This window comes from Carcharodon carcharias, chromosome 11 (genome assembly GCF_017639515.1).
Source record: "Carcharodon carcharias isolate sCarCar2 chromosome 11, sCarCar2.pri, whole genome shotgun sequence".
Lineage (NCBI taxonomy): Eukaryota > Metazoa > Chordata > Chondrichthyes > Lamniformes > Lamnidae > Carcharodon > Carcharodon carcharias.
In genome coordinates, this window is record NC_054477.1 from 34,344,930 (window position 1) to 34,360,091 (window position 15,162).

A 15,162-nucleotide genomic window follows, 5' to 3' on the forward strand; every position below is an offset into this window, starting at 1 on the left:
GTCGGAGAGGGTCATTGCGTGGCACTTGTGTGGCACCAATGTTACTTGCCACCCATCTGCCCAAGGCTGAATGTTGTCCAGGTCTTGCTGCATGTAGGTTCTGCCTGCTTCATTATCTGAGGAGTTGTGAATGGAACTTAACACTTTGCAATCATCAATGAAATTTCCCACTTCTGACGTTGTGAAGCAAAGGTCATTGATGAAGCAGTTAAAGATGGTCAGCCCTTGGATTGCTCTGAGGAATTCCTGCAGTGATGTCCTGGAACTAAGATGATTGGCCTCCAATAACAACAACCATCTTCCTTTGTACTAGGCTTGACTTTTCAGTGGAGAGTTTCCTCTTGGTTCATACTGACTTCCAATTTTATAAAGAATCCTTGATGCCACACTTCATCAAATGCTGCCTTCATGTCAAGGGCAGTCACTCTCACCTCTCCTCTAGAATTCAACTTTTCTGACCCTGTTTGGACCAAGGTGGTAATGAGTTCTGGAGTTAAGTATCTTGGCAGAACCCAAACTGAGCATCAGAGAGCAGGTTGTTGCTGAGTTAAGTGCTTGATACACTCTCAATTACACCTTCCAATACTTTGCTGATGATTGAGAGTAATTGGATTTGCCCTGCCTTTTATGGTCAGGAAATATCTGGGCAAGTTTCCATTTTGTCGGGTAGATGCCAGCGTTGAAACTGTACCAGAACAATTTGGCTAGAGTTGCGTCTAGCTCTGAAGCACATAAGCTGGGTGTTGTTGGGGCCCATAGCTTTTGATGTATCCAGTGGCTTCAGCCATCTCTTGATATCATATGAAGCAAATTGAATTGATTGAATACTGGCATCTGTGATGCTGGCAACCTTGGGAGAAGATCATGATGCATGTGGCAAGTACTACAGAGTTTGATTTGATCTGTTGTTTATTGGATCATTTAACTATGTCTGTAGCATGCTGCACCTGTTCTTTAGCAAGCATGCAAGCCCTGTGTTATAGTTTCACCAATTCTTCCTATTTCTCCGTTGAAGAATTGGGACTGTTGCCATTTACTCTGGATTATGGCCAGTGTTTGTAATGGGCATTGCTGTGGAGTAACGTCTAATTCCATTATAATCGTTCAAAGGAAGGACTTTAATTACATGAATCTTACCATCAATGGCCACCAAAATTGCTGTTTGGCCTTTCATTTCATGATTGGTCATGGCCTCATTGACATCACTTCCAACATGTAAACCATTGCGCATCATCCACTCCCGGTTTCCAATTAACACTGAGTAGACCCGAGAAGCCACTGCACCTAAGAATGGTGAAAAGGTCTGTGAATAATTTATTAATATATAAATAATTTACTAATAATTTTTCAAAATCCACCTATTTTAAAAGTGTATCAAGAAAGTGATATGAACAGTGCAAAAGGCTAACAAAGTCATCATTACGGGGAATACTTGGAATATTGCACTTCTATTTCTCACTATACTTATCCTTGTAGACATTTTGAGAGACACTTGAGCAAATTTGTGCACGTTAGTGCCAAACTGTGGGTCCTTTCATGTATTATACCATTTGGTGGCTTTTTGTGAGATAAACAATGACCAGGACCTCTGTATTTATCCAAGTGCTTTCATTGATGAAAATTACTAATGTTCAAAATATTTGGAACCAAATTCTCGCCATAGTCAAATAAATTTAATTAGACATATTATCAATTGTTTGCAAATCTAACTTTATTCAAATAGACAGCAATGAACATTTAGAAGCAAAATATTTACCTTCTGCTGTAGTAGTCTGTGAGGGCACTACATTGACACCATGAGACCCAATAATAGGCAACAAATGTGTCTTCTGTTCATGTTGTTTGTTGAGACTCTGTTCACTTTTCATCACAATTGTTTCAACATTAGTAACTTTGCAGCTGATACCGCATCCTGGCACAGACTGAAAATCAGTGCAGTAACCGAGGACATCTGTGCTAAGCTCCTGGAACAGGTAAAAATAAAAGCTTAACCTTAAGATAATTGTCAACATAATACAGAATACTTAAACTTTCCTGAACTACTACAAATAAGACTTACAATGCATGTTTAAGGTAGAAAAATCCCAAAACTGTTTCATAGAGGAGGAACAGATGTTAAAGAATAGCAGATGATTAAAGAGGGTTAACCAAAGATATGTTTGTGGACAAAACAAATTTTATAGCAGTAAACTGTGGGATATGAAGTGAAAATTTACCCTGATTAGTAAGAACATGACAGATCGAAAGAACAGAAATATAGATGTGCAGATTCATTGGTCAATAATGATGAGTGCAGGTAAATGGGTTATAAAAATGTAAGTGGGATTCTGTGGTTAAACATATAGCTATTCAATATAAGAGCAAGGAAATGATGCTAATGTTGTACAACATATTCAGCCACAGCTGAATTATTCTATGCAATTCTGGGCAACCCAATATAGGAAAATATTAGTACCATTTAAAGGGTACAGTAAAAATTCATCAGAATTACATCAGGAGTGAGTGATTAAAGTTATGAAAAATTGAAGTTCCTCACACTTCACATTGAAAATAAGAATTGGGGTACAGGGAAAGGAAATCAAAGGAAGAAATCTTGTTGAAAGGGAAGTCTGGAATTACCTTAATTTATTTTGAAGAAAACGGTTCTAAACATACAGATAGTGGTCTGTTAAATTACGCAATACTCAAAATAGTAATATTTATTTCACAACACAATTCCTACAAAAGCACAAAAATACTTTTTTTTTTAAATGGGTCAACGATAGAATTAGTACAAATTATTATTTAGTGGCAAAGCTATTATAATTTAAATAGACAATAATTTTGGTGTTAGTGGTAAAAACATTATATGGCCAACATTAAAATGTTTAGCATATTTGAATGTTTTGGCCCAAGTTTTGTTGTGAGCTATGAATAAAGTGTTTGTCATTCGCATCATTGACAGCTGCCCACAAAGTTTATACAGGTTTTTGAAAAGAGCGTTGCTTTAATCTGATGTCCGAACCATGGACATCTGTCACATGCTCTTTCACAAGCTAGGCTGAAGAATCCCCTCTGAGACATGCAGACTGTAAACCATGAAATATAAATTAGATTTAAATCATGCATAGGAAATGAAACAAAGATTACAAGAGACCAGGTGGAGTTAAGAGAGAAATAAAACTGACAGCCAGAAGAAGTAAAAAAGTATATATTTTAAATATCTGCTACTAATTAATTTCTCAAACAATGAGAGTCCATCCTTGTAAAACGTTCAAGGCCAGAGAGATTGATTAGCAGTTAATTACACTTATCACAGGCTTAATAACTCTCTTACTCCTGAATGTACCACCCCTAACCTTTTACTCAGTTAACTGTGCACGTGCAGACACTTGATGTTGCTATCTGATTTACTCCATAATAACAGTGAGTTGCAACATCCCATCAGTATTCCTATTGCAAAATCCAGCACTATGGTATATTACTACGTTATACATGGGACTTTAGTATGAAGTATCGACTGCACTGAGAAACTGAAATGTAGTAGTGAAAGAATGTCTGTGACTTACTTCTTTGCAATATTTGGCCACAGCATTTCCAAGAGGATGCTCACTGCTAGCTTCTGCGGTACCAACAATTGCGAGCAATTTCTTCAACGGCAGTACAGTTACATCTGCCAGTACTAGAACCCTCATTACCTTTGGAACACCATGTGTAATTGTTCCAGTTTTGTCAAACATCACCACTTTTATCTAGAGATACAAAAGCTTTTATCACTACAGTGAAAAAAATCAGTTATCAACTGTAGTTATCATTTTTTAAATGTAATTTCCCATCTGTTGTCAAGGTGTAGGGAAGTTTAATTTAAGCAGATTAGATGATGAAATATGTATCCCACTTTGTAATAACAAATAACCCACTAACCATTAACAATTGCTGAACTCACTGCTCCTACGGTTGCTGAAAATACAACCAAAATGTATATATTTATTTTAATTTTGTGCAGGTATTCCACAAATAAAACTTTGAGCTAATTATTGAAATAATGTTATGTAGAGTTAGGTAATCTAAGTTGGTTAGGTGTTGGTGGTATTTAGAAATACCTGTGTCCCCATGTAGAAAGACAGAAGAATATCAGTCAGTTTCCACTCATAATCACATTTCAGTGAGATCTCCTTCAAAGTAAGCATGCAGAGCCGAGGAAAGCAAGGTTGACTTGGCTTTGATGCTTCCTGTAGCTAAAAAGCCTGCAGACACACACTGCCCAAATACATACATACATAACTAAGATTCTTGGGTGAGAGCTATCCCCATCCAGACTTACTTGTAGGAGAAATACAATTGCCTTTACTTTTTCTAAAGAAAGAAACTTTGAAAAAGATAATCGTAGAATTATACAATGATACAACACACAAGGTGCCATTCAGGCCAACATAATTGTGCTGGCCCTTTGAAAGAGCTGTTCAATTAGTCCCACTCTCCTGCTCTTTCCCTATCATCCTGCATATTTCTGCCTTTCAATACTGATACATTTCATGAGCTTCTGGTTGGCTGTTTATCAAAAATATTGATCCAGTGTAACCAATCTGATCTGTTCCTGCTGGTAAAAAAAATGTTGCTTTCTACAGTAACTTTTCTTACTAGATCTCCACCACTAACCTTGTGTGCCATCTCGAGTGGTTCTCCACCTTTGATGAGAATGCCATTTTGAGCACCAACGCCTGTTCCCACCATCACAGCTGTAGGTGTAGCCAGTCCCAGGGAACAGGGGCATGCAATAGACAACACAGTAATGGAAGTCTGAAATGCGAATCTGATAATCAGTTCAGCTTTAGGAATATGCTTGCTGTAGCCCTAAGAAGAGAAGAGTTCATGAGTCAACATGAAAAACCAGCCAATTCTCGACACCTTGTGATAACAGTATATAATACAGTCTCAGTCAATTATCCTGGGAAATTATACTTCAACACAATATCACTTACACGATGGGGATATTAAATAGGTGGTATTACAGTTCCATGACTGAGCTTTCTCAGCTGACCACTAAGGTTCTGGCAGTAGATAGAAGCATACTCAACTGCCAGAGATCATTTTATGTTTGTCTAATTTTTTTTACATGACAAAAACCGACAACGAAAAGATCATATCAGACGTTACTTACTAGTCTTTTGATTGACTGAAGAAAATGGTCTTTAAAGCCAATATTTCCTGCCAATGAAACACAGGCTGAATTTGACAGGGTGTCATGGCTTTGAGAGGGGTGTGGGGAGTGAGGAAGGTAAAGAGGAAAGTGCGATCTTGGGGGTTTGGGGTGGGATGGGGCCCTCCAATGGGCACAGGGGACCCCCCCACCAAGGAGAAGCACCCCCCCCCATTGCCCGACACCAGATCACCCAGTAAAAGCTGCTGGCTACCCATCTGGCAAGCCTCTGCTGTAGATAAAATAGCGACGAGGGCACGATGAAGTCCTTAAGTGGCCATTAATTGGTCTAGGGCAGAGAGATAAGTGGAGGGAAGGCTATACGCTGGATTTTACAAGCCTCCCCCTTCAAACCAGCTGGCAGGGGAGCGTAAACTCCAACCCCAGGTTTTTGAAAATGGATCCTACCTAAAAATTGAAAATGGGAACTAGGAAGAAGGAACAAACTTGTATTTATCTTTCATTTTTAACAAGCTCAGAATGTCCCAAAGAGCTCAATAGTTAGTGAAATACTTTAGAAGTGCAGTCACTGTTGTGATGTAGGAAGCCCAGCAGCCAATTTGCAAACAGCAAGGTCCCACAAACAGCAATGAATTAAACAACCAGGTCACTTATTTTAGCCATTGGTTGTGAGACAAAATGTGACAGCATACTAGATAGAAGTGTCATACTCTGCTTTGAATAGTGTCGTGGGATCTTCTACATTCACCTGAGGGGGAGATGGGGCCTCAATTTATCGTCAAATCTGAAAGACAGCAGCTTTGACAATGTATCACTTCCTCCATACTGCACTTATGTACCAGCCTGGGGTATATGTTGAAATTTGCGAGTAAAAATGATCTTTTTCAGAGCAACATAATAGGCACAGAAAACATGCCCAACAGCAAGATGGCATGTTTCCAGTGGCTGCATAATTAATGAGGCAGGAAGGGGGCGATACAGCACTAAAAATTGTGGCCAGTAGGTAAAACCATTTTTTTCATGCCCACTACTGCACTTAGTACAAATGGGATGATTCTGCCCTAAGTCGTAAAAAAATTATATTGCACAAGTTCTTAATTTACTTTATCGTAATAATCTTACTCCTGATATCTGAGTATCTTAATTAGATCAGAATTTATTTTAGTATTGCAGGCCTTGAACTGAAAGCTTACAAAACCAGTGAGCCCAAGAGAAAAAGGTTTCCTTGGATCTGCCAGCAGCAGCCCAGGATTAAGTGACACTATGTGAATGGAAATGGATATTCAATGTGTCTTGCAGATGATTTCAGCCTGGCTGCCAGCGAGAGGTGCCAGGCAGAGGTAAAAAGCTTATCCCACAGGAAGGACGTAAAACTGGACTGCAAGTCTGCTCACACTTTACTTTCTGAACAGCTGAATGGTTGACTGCAATAGGCAGGAAGACTTCCAGCCCTCTTCCCAGGTAACTACTAAACTGTTTTATGCAATTTATAAGAAAAACTCTCCCTTCCAACCACCTACCAAACACTTAAGTTAGATGGGTGCTAAATACCTAGGACTTAAAATAAATTTTCAAACAGTCTTTTAAAAGAGTCGTTTTAAAAAGAACAAGGGGAGACTTAATTTTAAAAACAACACAGAGAACGGGGAGACTTGATTTTAAAAAGAGCGCAGAGAGCGGTGAGATTTCATAAGAACATAAGAAATAAGAACAGGAGTAGACCATTCAGCCCCTCGAGCCTGCTCCACCATTCAATAAAATCATGGCTGATCATCTTGCTTTTCGATTTCCACATTCCCATCTAACCACGATAACCTTTGATTCCCTTGCCAAACAAGAATCTATCTACCTCTGTCTTAAAAATATTTGATGACCCCGTCTCCACCACCTTCTGAGGCAGAGAATTCCAAAGTCGTACAACCTTCAAAAAAAATTCTCCTCATCTCTATCCTAAAAGGGCAACCCCTAATTTTAAAAAAGTGCCACCTAGTTCTGGACTTATCCAAAAGAGGAAACATCCTTTCAACGTCTACCTTGTCAAGGCCGTTCAGGATCTTGTGTACTTCAATCAAATCACCCCTCACTCTTCTAAACTCCAGTGGAAACAAGCCCAGTCTGTCCAACCTTTCCTCATAAGACTGACCACTCATTCCAGGTATCAATCCAGTAAACCTGCTCTGAACTGCCTCCAATGCATTTACATCCTTCCTTAAATAAGGAGACCAAAACTGCACACAGTATTCGAGGTTTGGTCTCACTAATGTCCTGTATAACTTAAGCATAACATCCTTACTTTTATGTTCAACCCCTCTCATAATCAAGGATAGCATTCCATTAGCTTTTTTAATTACTTGCTGTACCTGCATACTAACTTTTTGTGACTCGTGTACTAGAACACCTAGATCCCTCTGCACCTCAGAATCATGCAGCCGTTCTCCATTTAAGTAGTACTCTGCTTTTTTGTTCTTCCTGCCAAAGTAAACAACTTCACATTTTCCCACATTAAACTCCATTTGCCAGATCTTTGCCCATTCAAGGTGGAAGACACAAATAGCATTCCAAAAATACTAAATAATCAAGGAACAAAGCAGTGGGGGGGGGGGGGGGGGGGCGAGGGAGGAAATATATACAATAACTATGACTAGAGAAAAAGTACTAGGGAAACTAATGGGGCTAAAGACCAATAAGTCCCCTGGATCTGATAGATTGCAACCTCGGATATTAAAGGAAGTGGCTCCAGAGTTAGCGGATGCCCTGGTAGTAATCTTCCAGAATCTAAGAATTCTTGGAAAAGTCCCAGAGGATTGGAAAACTGCCAATGTAATGCCCTTATTCAAAAACAGGCAACTATAGGCCAATTAGCTTAACATCTGACATTGAGAAAATGTTAGAATCTATTATAAAGGATGTAATATAGCAGAGCATTTAGAAATACATAATATAGTCAAGCAGAGTCAGCATGGATTCATGAAGGGGAAATCATGCCTGTCAAATTTATTTTAATTCTTTGAGGATGTAATAAGCAGGATAGATAAAGGGGAACCAGTATATGTAATATATCTGGATTTCCAAAAGGTGCTCAGTAAGCTACTTAATAAGATAAAAGCCCATGGTTTTGGGGGTAGTGTATTAGCATGGATAGAGGATTGGCTAACTATTAGAAGACAGAGAGTTGAGATAAGGGGGGCATTTTCAGCACGGTAGCCTGTAACTAGTGGAGTGCCACAAGGATCAGTTCTGGGGCCACAATTATTTACAATATATATTAACGACTTGGATGAGGGAAGTGAATGTACTATCGTCAAGTTTGCAGATGACACAAAAATAGGTGGGAAGGCAAGTGGTGAGGATGACACAAGGAGTCTACAGAGGGATATAGACAGGTTAAGTGAGTGGGCAAAAACTTGGCAGATGGAATATAACATGGGAAAACGTGTGGTTATACTCTTTGGCAGGAAGAATAGAGGAGCAGAATATTACTTAAATGCACAAAGACTGCAGAAAGCTGCAGCAGAGAGATTTGGGGGGTCCGCAAGCATGAATCACAAAAAGCTAGCATACAAGCTCAGCAGGTAATAGGGAAGGCAAATGAAATGTTGGCCTTTATTTCAAAGGGAATGGAGTATAAAAATAGGGAAGTCTTGCTAAAATTATACAAGGCACTAATTAGACCACACCTCCAATATTCTGATCCGTTTTGGTCCCATTATCAAAGGAAAGGTATACTGGTATTGGAGGCAGTCCAGAGAAGGTTCACTAGTTTGATTCCGGGTATGGAAGGATTTTCTCGTGAGGAGAGATTGAGTAGGTTGGGCTTGTATTCTTTGGAGTTTAGAATAATGAGAAGCGGCCTTATTGAAACATACAAGATTCTTAGGGGGCTTGACAGAGTAGTTGCTGAGAGATTGTTTCCCCTTGTGGGAGATGCTAGGGCCAGAGGACATAATCTCAGAGGAAGGGGTCGCCCATTTAAGAAAGAGATGAGGAGGAATTTCTTCTGTCAGAGGGTAATGAATCTGTGAAATTCTTTACCATAGAGGACTGTAGAGGCTTGGTTGTTAAGTATATTCAAAGCTGAGATGGACAGATTTTTAATCAGTAAGGGAATCAAGGGTTAAGGGGAAAAGGCAGGAAAGTGGAGTTCAGCATTATCAGATCAGCTATGATCTCATTGAATGGCAGAGCAGACTCAATGGGCCGAATGGCCTACTTCTGTTCCTACGTCTTGTGGTCTTATAGTGTTGCTACACAGAAGCTGTTTTTTTTTAAAAAACTGTTTCTTGCCCCATACATCTACCTGCAGCTGACTTCTTTATTGGTTTCAACTGTAATATCTGATTTGTAAAAAGCACCATTAAAATAGGCATTGTCTGGAGCACATACAAGGTAAAATTTGCTTTGCCCTTGCATAAAAAATTCCAAAATGCCTCAGGGCTTATTATTCCAGGCTGACATCTATTGCAGGCACTACTTACTGACAAGTACTTTTCAATGGCGTCAAAGTTTGTAAAACCAATGATGATCCAGGCAGTCAGTGTAACCACAGAAATAACAACGATAAATGGAACAAAATATCCACTCAGCTTGTCCGCAAACTGTTGAATTGGAGCCTGTAAAAGTCAAAACATATTTCATTTAGATTCATGAAATGAAGAGCAAATTAAAAATTATGTTACCATGTTAAAAATTATATTGCCAACGATTTCTATGGAAACCAGTTCTTTCTCCCTTTGTTTTACTTTTCATTTCTCTCTTCACCCTCCCCTCCAAATTCATCATGGTTCAGCAATTTATAATGCACTAGGATAGGGGTTTCAAGCAATTGATGCAGTACTGGAAACATGAAAATCATTTAAATTTTCCCCTGTAACTTGTAGCATTGCTCCAATCTGTCTAAACTGCCTATATCCTGTGTTATTATTTTTAACAAATCCCTTAGTTTAAACAAAAGCAGTCTTTGTGCCATTTTTCAGCAGTATTTTGTTTTCTGGTGATCCACACAAGTCGGAAGGGACCTTTTCAATTTTCTCTGTGGTTTTAACTCCATAGAAATGTTTTATGATACTTTGATAGTATTTATTTGATAGTATAGAGTTAAAAATTAGGATAAATGATGACCTACTATTTAAAACACATGGGGCTGAATCTTAAAACAAAAAAAAGAGGGAATTGGGGTTGGGTGATTGATTAATGATTTAAAAATCAGAATCCTGATCCAAACCCACCTCCAACCCTCCCACTTCCAGCATTATCCGAGGAGGAAAGGTAAATGGATGACCAACCTGCTCCAAGGAGGCTGGCTTACACTTCAAATATGATGCTGAGGCTTTTCAACTTTAACTGTGGTTGCCAAGGTTTTCTGAGATTTAAGATGCCCAACAACTACAATGGCTGCATATCCAGAAGTTAAGTGTCTTCTTTATACCTGGATCCATGGTGCCTGCCCGGGCAACCCCTGCAATTGAGAATATCCCTCTCCCGCCCATGACCTTCCCCTTGAAGCCACCACTCCCCACCCCAGCCAATCTCATCCGCCTCAGCCTTTGATTATCTTTCCAGGCCTCTAGCCACCCCTCCTGCAAAGCAGGCCTCCAAAATCTCCCCCAGATTTAGTGACAGGGAGCAAATGGCGATGGTGGACAATGTTCCCTTTAAGCTGCACGTGTGTACATCCATACAGCAACTGTGAAGGCACTGGTTGCAAGGTTGCTCACAAACTCTGCCCTTTAAGATACCGCAGCTGTGCAAAAAAATTTATAGGCACCATGCACCTAAATTAAATAGGCTGTGCACAATGAAGAAAATTTAGAAGGATCATTGGTGGTGGTTGGATATTTTTCTGGGGGATGAGCTGCAGTGGAGTCTCTCAGGGTCATTTTGGGGTCTGTTACTCTGTAATTTTTAGAAATGACCTGAACTCAAGTGGCAAGAGCAGCATTACAAAGTTTACAGATGCTGCAAAATAGAGGATCATGATGATGATTTTTATAAGCTTTAAGATGGTATGGACAAGGTGGTGAAATGCACAAAAGCATGGCAGATGGAGTTCAGTGTGAAAAGTATGAAGTAATACAATTTGGGAGGGCCAATATGGAAATGCATGTACAATTTTGAAAATTCTTAAAGGTGATGGGGCAAGTTGAAAAGGCGGTTATAAAAACATAAAGGTGACTTGAGTTTCTAAACAGAGGAGTAAAACATGAAAGCAATGAGAGCTGTTAGAACTTTATAAATCACTGGTTAGACCTCAGCTGGAATATTGTGGACTATTCCGGGCACTACACTCTGGGAAAGTTGCAAAGGCAACTTAAAAATATTCAATGACCCCCATCTCCACCACCTTCTGAGGCAGAATTCCGAAGTCGCACAAACCTCAGAAGAAATTTCTCCTCGTCTCTGTCCTAAAAGGGCGACCCCTAATTTTAAAACAATGCCTCCTAGTTCTGGACTCACCCAAAAGAGGAAACATTCTTTCAATGTCTACCCTGTCAAGGCCATTCAGGATCTTGTATACTTCAATCAAATCACCCCATATTCTTCTAAACGAGCCCAGTCTGTCCAACCTTTCCTCATAAGACAACCCACTCATTCCAGGTGTCAATCTAGTAAACCACCTCCAATGCATTTACACCCTTCCTTAAGGAGAGCAAAACTGCACACGGTATTCGAGGCACAGTCTCACCAATGCCCTGTGTAACTGAAACATAACATCCTTACTGTTCAATCCCTCTCGTAATAAAAGATAGTATTTCATTAGCCTTCTTAATTAGTTGCTGTACCTGCATACTAACTTTTTGTGGCTCATGTACTAGAACTCCTTGATCCCTCTGCACCTCGGAATTATGCAGCCGTTTTCCATTTAAGTAGTTCTCTGCTTTTTTGTTCTTCTGCCAAAGTGACCAACTTCACATTTTCCCACATTAAACTCCATTTGCCAGATCTTTGCCCACTCACAACCTATCTATATCAATCTGCAACCTCATGTCCTCTTCACAACATACTTTCCTACCTATCTTTGTGTCATTTGCAAATTTAGCTACCATGTCTTCATCCTCCTCATCTAAGTCATTGATGTAAATCATAAACAGTTGAGGCCCCAGTACAGACCCCTGTGGGACTCCACTTATCACATCCAGCCAATCAGAAAAAGACCCATTTATACATAGTCTCTGCTTTCTGCCAGCCAGCCAATCTTCTACCCATGATAATATGGATTGGACATTGTCCAAAAGCTGTTCAGACAAGAGAGACAAGTTCCCTAAATTGAATATCTTTGCACTTTAATTCCTGCCTGGAAAATGAGTGTAATGAGGTCCAATTTCATGTTCATTAACACTTTGAAGTGTTGAAGGTTTTGATTCAATGGTAAACTGGCTAATCAGGTCAATCACCTGTTTTTCAACAGCAAGATTGTCCACCCTTTATAGAACCCGCTTTAAAAATGAAAATTGAGTGGGTTCTATAGTGGGTGGGTGATTCGCTCCTGAACGGAAAAGCTGAAAATTATCTCCAATGATTCTTTCAAGTTTGGTCATCCTTTGCCCCCATTTTGTGAAAATAATATTGGCAAACAGTAGCCAGAAAAGTACTAATGAAAGGTGCCTTGTTCTAAAATTACATTATAATTCTCTAAGTCTATTACAAATTAAGCCATGATTTAATTGAATGGTGCAGCTGACTTGAAGGTCCATATGGCCTACTCCTGCTGCTAATTCCCATAGCATTCCAAAACTATTTTTGACATACGCGTAAATAAAACTTCAGTATTGCTGAAAAAAGAGACATGCTGTCGAAGCTTTTAGTCTTGCACTCAGCAGGAGAGATGCAAGAATGCCAAATTTCAAAGGGAGCAACAATTCATACTGCATGGTTAAATGGTTCTGATGGGTCGAGGCATTGTCTTGGGGAATGCACCCCAACTTCTATGATTGGACAGCACTTGCTAAGAATTACACTATCAATTTAATATCATCAGTCAGACTCGCAATGTGGCTCACTTACGCTTGCTAGAAGCTACATATATTCATATGCAGGGACCTGTCCTCTGCAGTCAAAAAAAACATGTCTAGGCATTGCACCTTTTTCAAATTAAACTAAAGTGTGGGGTAGCAGTTCCCTGATGCATTCTCCATGGCAACAACTCTCAACCAGAGTGATCTTGCCAACCAATCAGCACCCTTTCCTCATGCAGTATAAATTATTGCTCCCTTTGAAATATGGCACTTTTGCATCTGTCATGATGAGTGCAAGACAAAAATACTCAAGTCTGTACTACCAAGTGACTATAAATATAGCTTTATAGAGCTGGACCCTGAAGAAGGGTCATACAGACTTGAAACCTTAACTCCGTTTCTCTCCCATGATGTTGTCAGACCTGTTGAGTTTTTCCCAGCATTTTCTGTTTTTAAATTCCGATTTCCAGCATCCGCAGTATTTTGCTTTTATATAAACATAGCTTGTTTAATTGCACAATGCAAGGATCGCAGGTCTACCTTTGATGTCTGTGCTTCTTCTACCAGCTTAACAATTTGTGACAACGTTGTTTCTGGACCAACATGGGTAGCTTGAATAAGCAGTGAACCCTGTGCATTAATAGAACCAGCAATCACTGTATTTCCTGCTCTTTTTACAACTGGCATAGGCTCCCCTGTAAGAACAAAATCAGAAAATTATGTATACTGTGAATCTGTAGTCTTAATTCCATACTCCTTTATCGTATATACACGTATTTAAGGGCAATATGAAGTCAAGATGATAACATAAAATAAGCTGAGTAATCACCAGTCCTTTCCAGTACTGGCTGTCAAGAAACAAGAAAGGCTTTCAAGTCTGGAGGAAGTTCAGAGAAGATCCATGAGCCCTGATTGTGAAGAAAGACTGGAGAAAATTGAGCTTTCCACCTTAGAAAAGAAGCATCCATGAAGTGATCTTATAGAAGCAAATGAAAATGTTAAGACTTTAAAACATTTACCTGGAATATTATCTTAAATTAAGATTCAGGAGTAGCATCAAGTGGAATAGGTTCAATCTAATAAAAAGTAATTTCTAGCCATCAGGAAATCCTTCTTCACACATATAAAAATCAACATGTGGAATAAATACCACATAGTGTACTAGAGGCAACCCACCACTCCCCAGAATTATGAAGAGATAACTGGGCATAACTGGAGGAAGTTCAGACAAGATGCATGAGCACTGATTGTGAGGAAAGACTGGAGAAAATTGAGCTTTCCACCTTAGAAAAAAAGCATCCACGAAGTGATCTTATAGAAGCAAATGGAAATGTTAAGACTGGTGGGCTGAGAAGAGAGAACATTTAGTTCTCTGGATGGATGAATTAAACAAATCAAATGTCTTCATCCATAATTATATTGTGATTTTAATGAGATCTACACCTACGAATCACAAAGCCCTGTTTTGTTTGTGCTCTGTTTGACTATCTTTCCCCATTAAAAGATAAGTTAAAAATGGCAGATGAATTTTAATTGGTGCAAATGCAAGATACTGTACATTGGAACCAGAAATGATGAACTAATCTTCATTAGTAAGAACTAAGAATTGGGATTTGGAAATATTATTACCAACCATATACCGAAAGATTCCTGTCTTTTGCATCTATTGCTAACAAAGCAATTGAAATACTAAGCTATATCTGGAGACCATTTTACTGAACAAATCTGTAGATTGATATGTATCCAAAATAAATATCATTCCTAATATTGTTCAAAATAGTTGAGTAGGTTGAATACTGTACTATGCTCCAAGTACTAAATCTCACCCTTAATGAACTTAAAACTCTAGAGTGCAGTGCTAAAATAGTAAGTACTTCTCAATAACCATTAAGAGACTTGAGAATGAAAAATGCCATCTACTCCTGATAACTTAAAGTCATTATGTCCAACCCCCAGCTCCGATGTAAAGTCAAGTTATTGAAAAATTCTAATTAAGTACAGTAAATGCACCAAAGTGGCACAGTAGCACTTTAAGTACAATTCCAATTCCCCATTATCCAGAATTTCAAA

General features: G+C 39.1%; 1 protein-coding gene across 1 annotated transcript in view; it reads right to left on the reverse strand.

Moving 5' to 3' along the window:
- The window catches only part of LOC121284434 (copper-transporting ATPase 2-like), a 144,545-nt gene that overhangs the window by 33,420 nt on the left and 95,963 nt on the right, over positions 1-15,162 (reverse strand). The window contains exons 11-16 of the mRNA XM_041199895.1: positions 13,633-13,787; positions 9,616-9,750; positions 4,639-4,833; positions 3,549-3,731; positions 1,757-1,964; positions 1,138-1,284 (exon numbers count right to left, since the gene is read on the reverse strand). Coding sequence (XP_041055829.1) covers positions 1,138-1,284; positions 1,757-1,964; positions 3,549-3,731; positions 4,639-4,833; positions 9,616-9,750; positions 13,633-13,787 — 1,023 coding nt within the window. The remainder of the gene's footprint in view (positions 1-1,137; positions 1,285-1,756; positions 1,965-3,548; positions 3,732-4,638; positions 4,834-9,615; positions 9,751-13,632; positions 13,788-15,162) is intronic.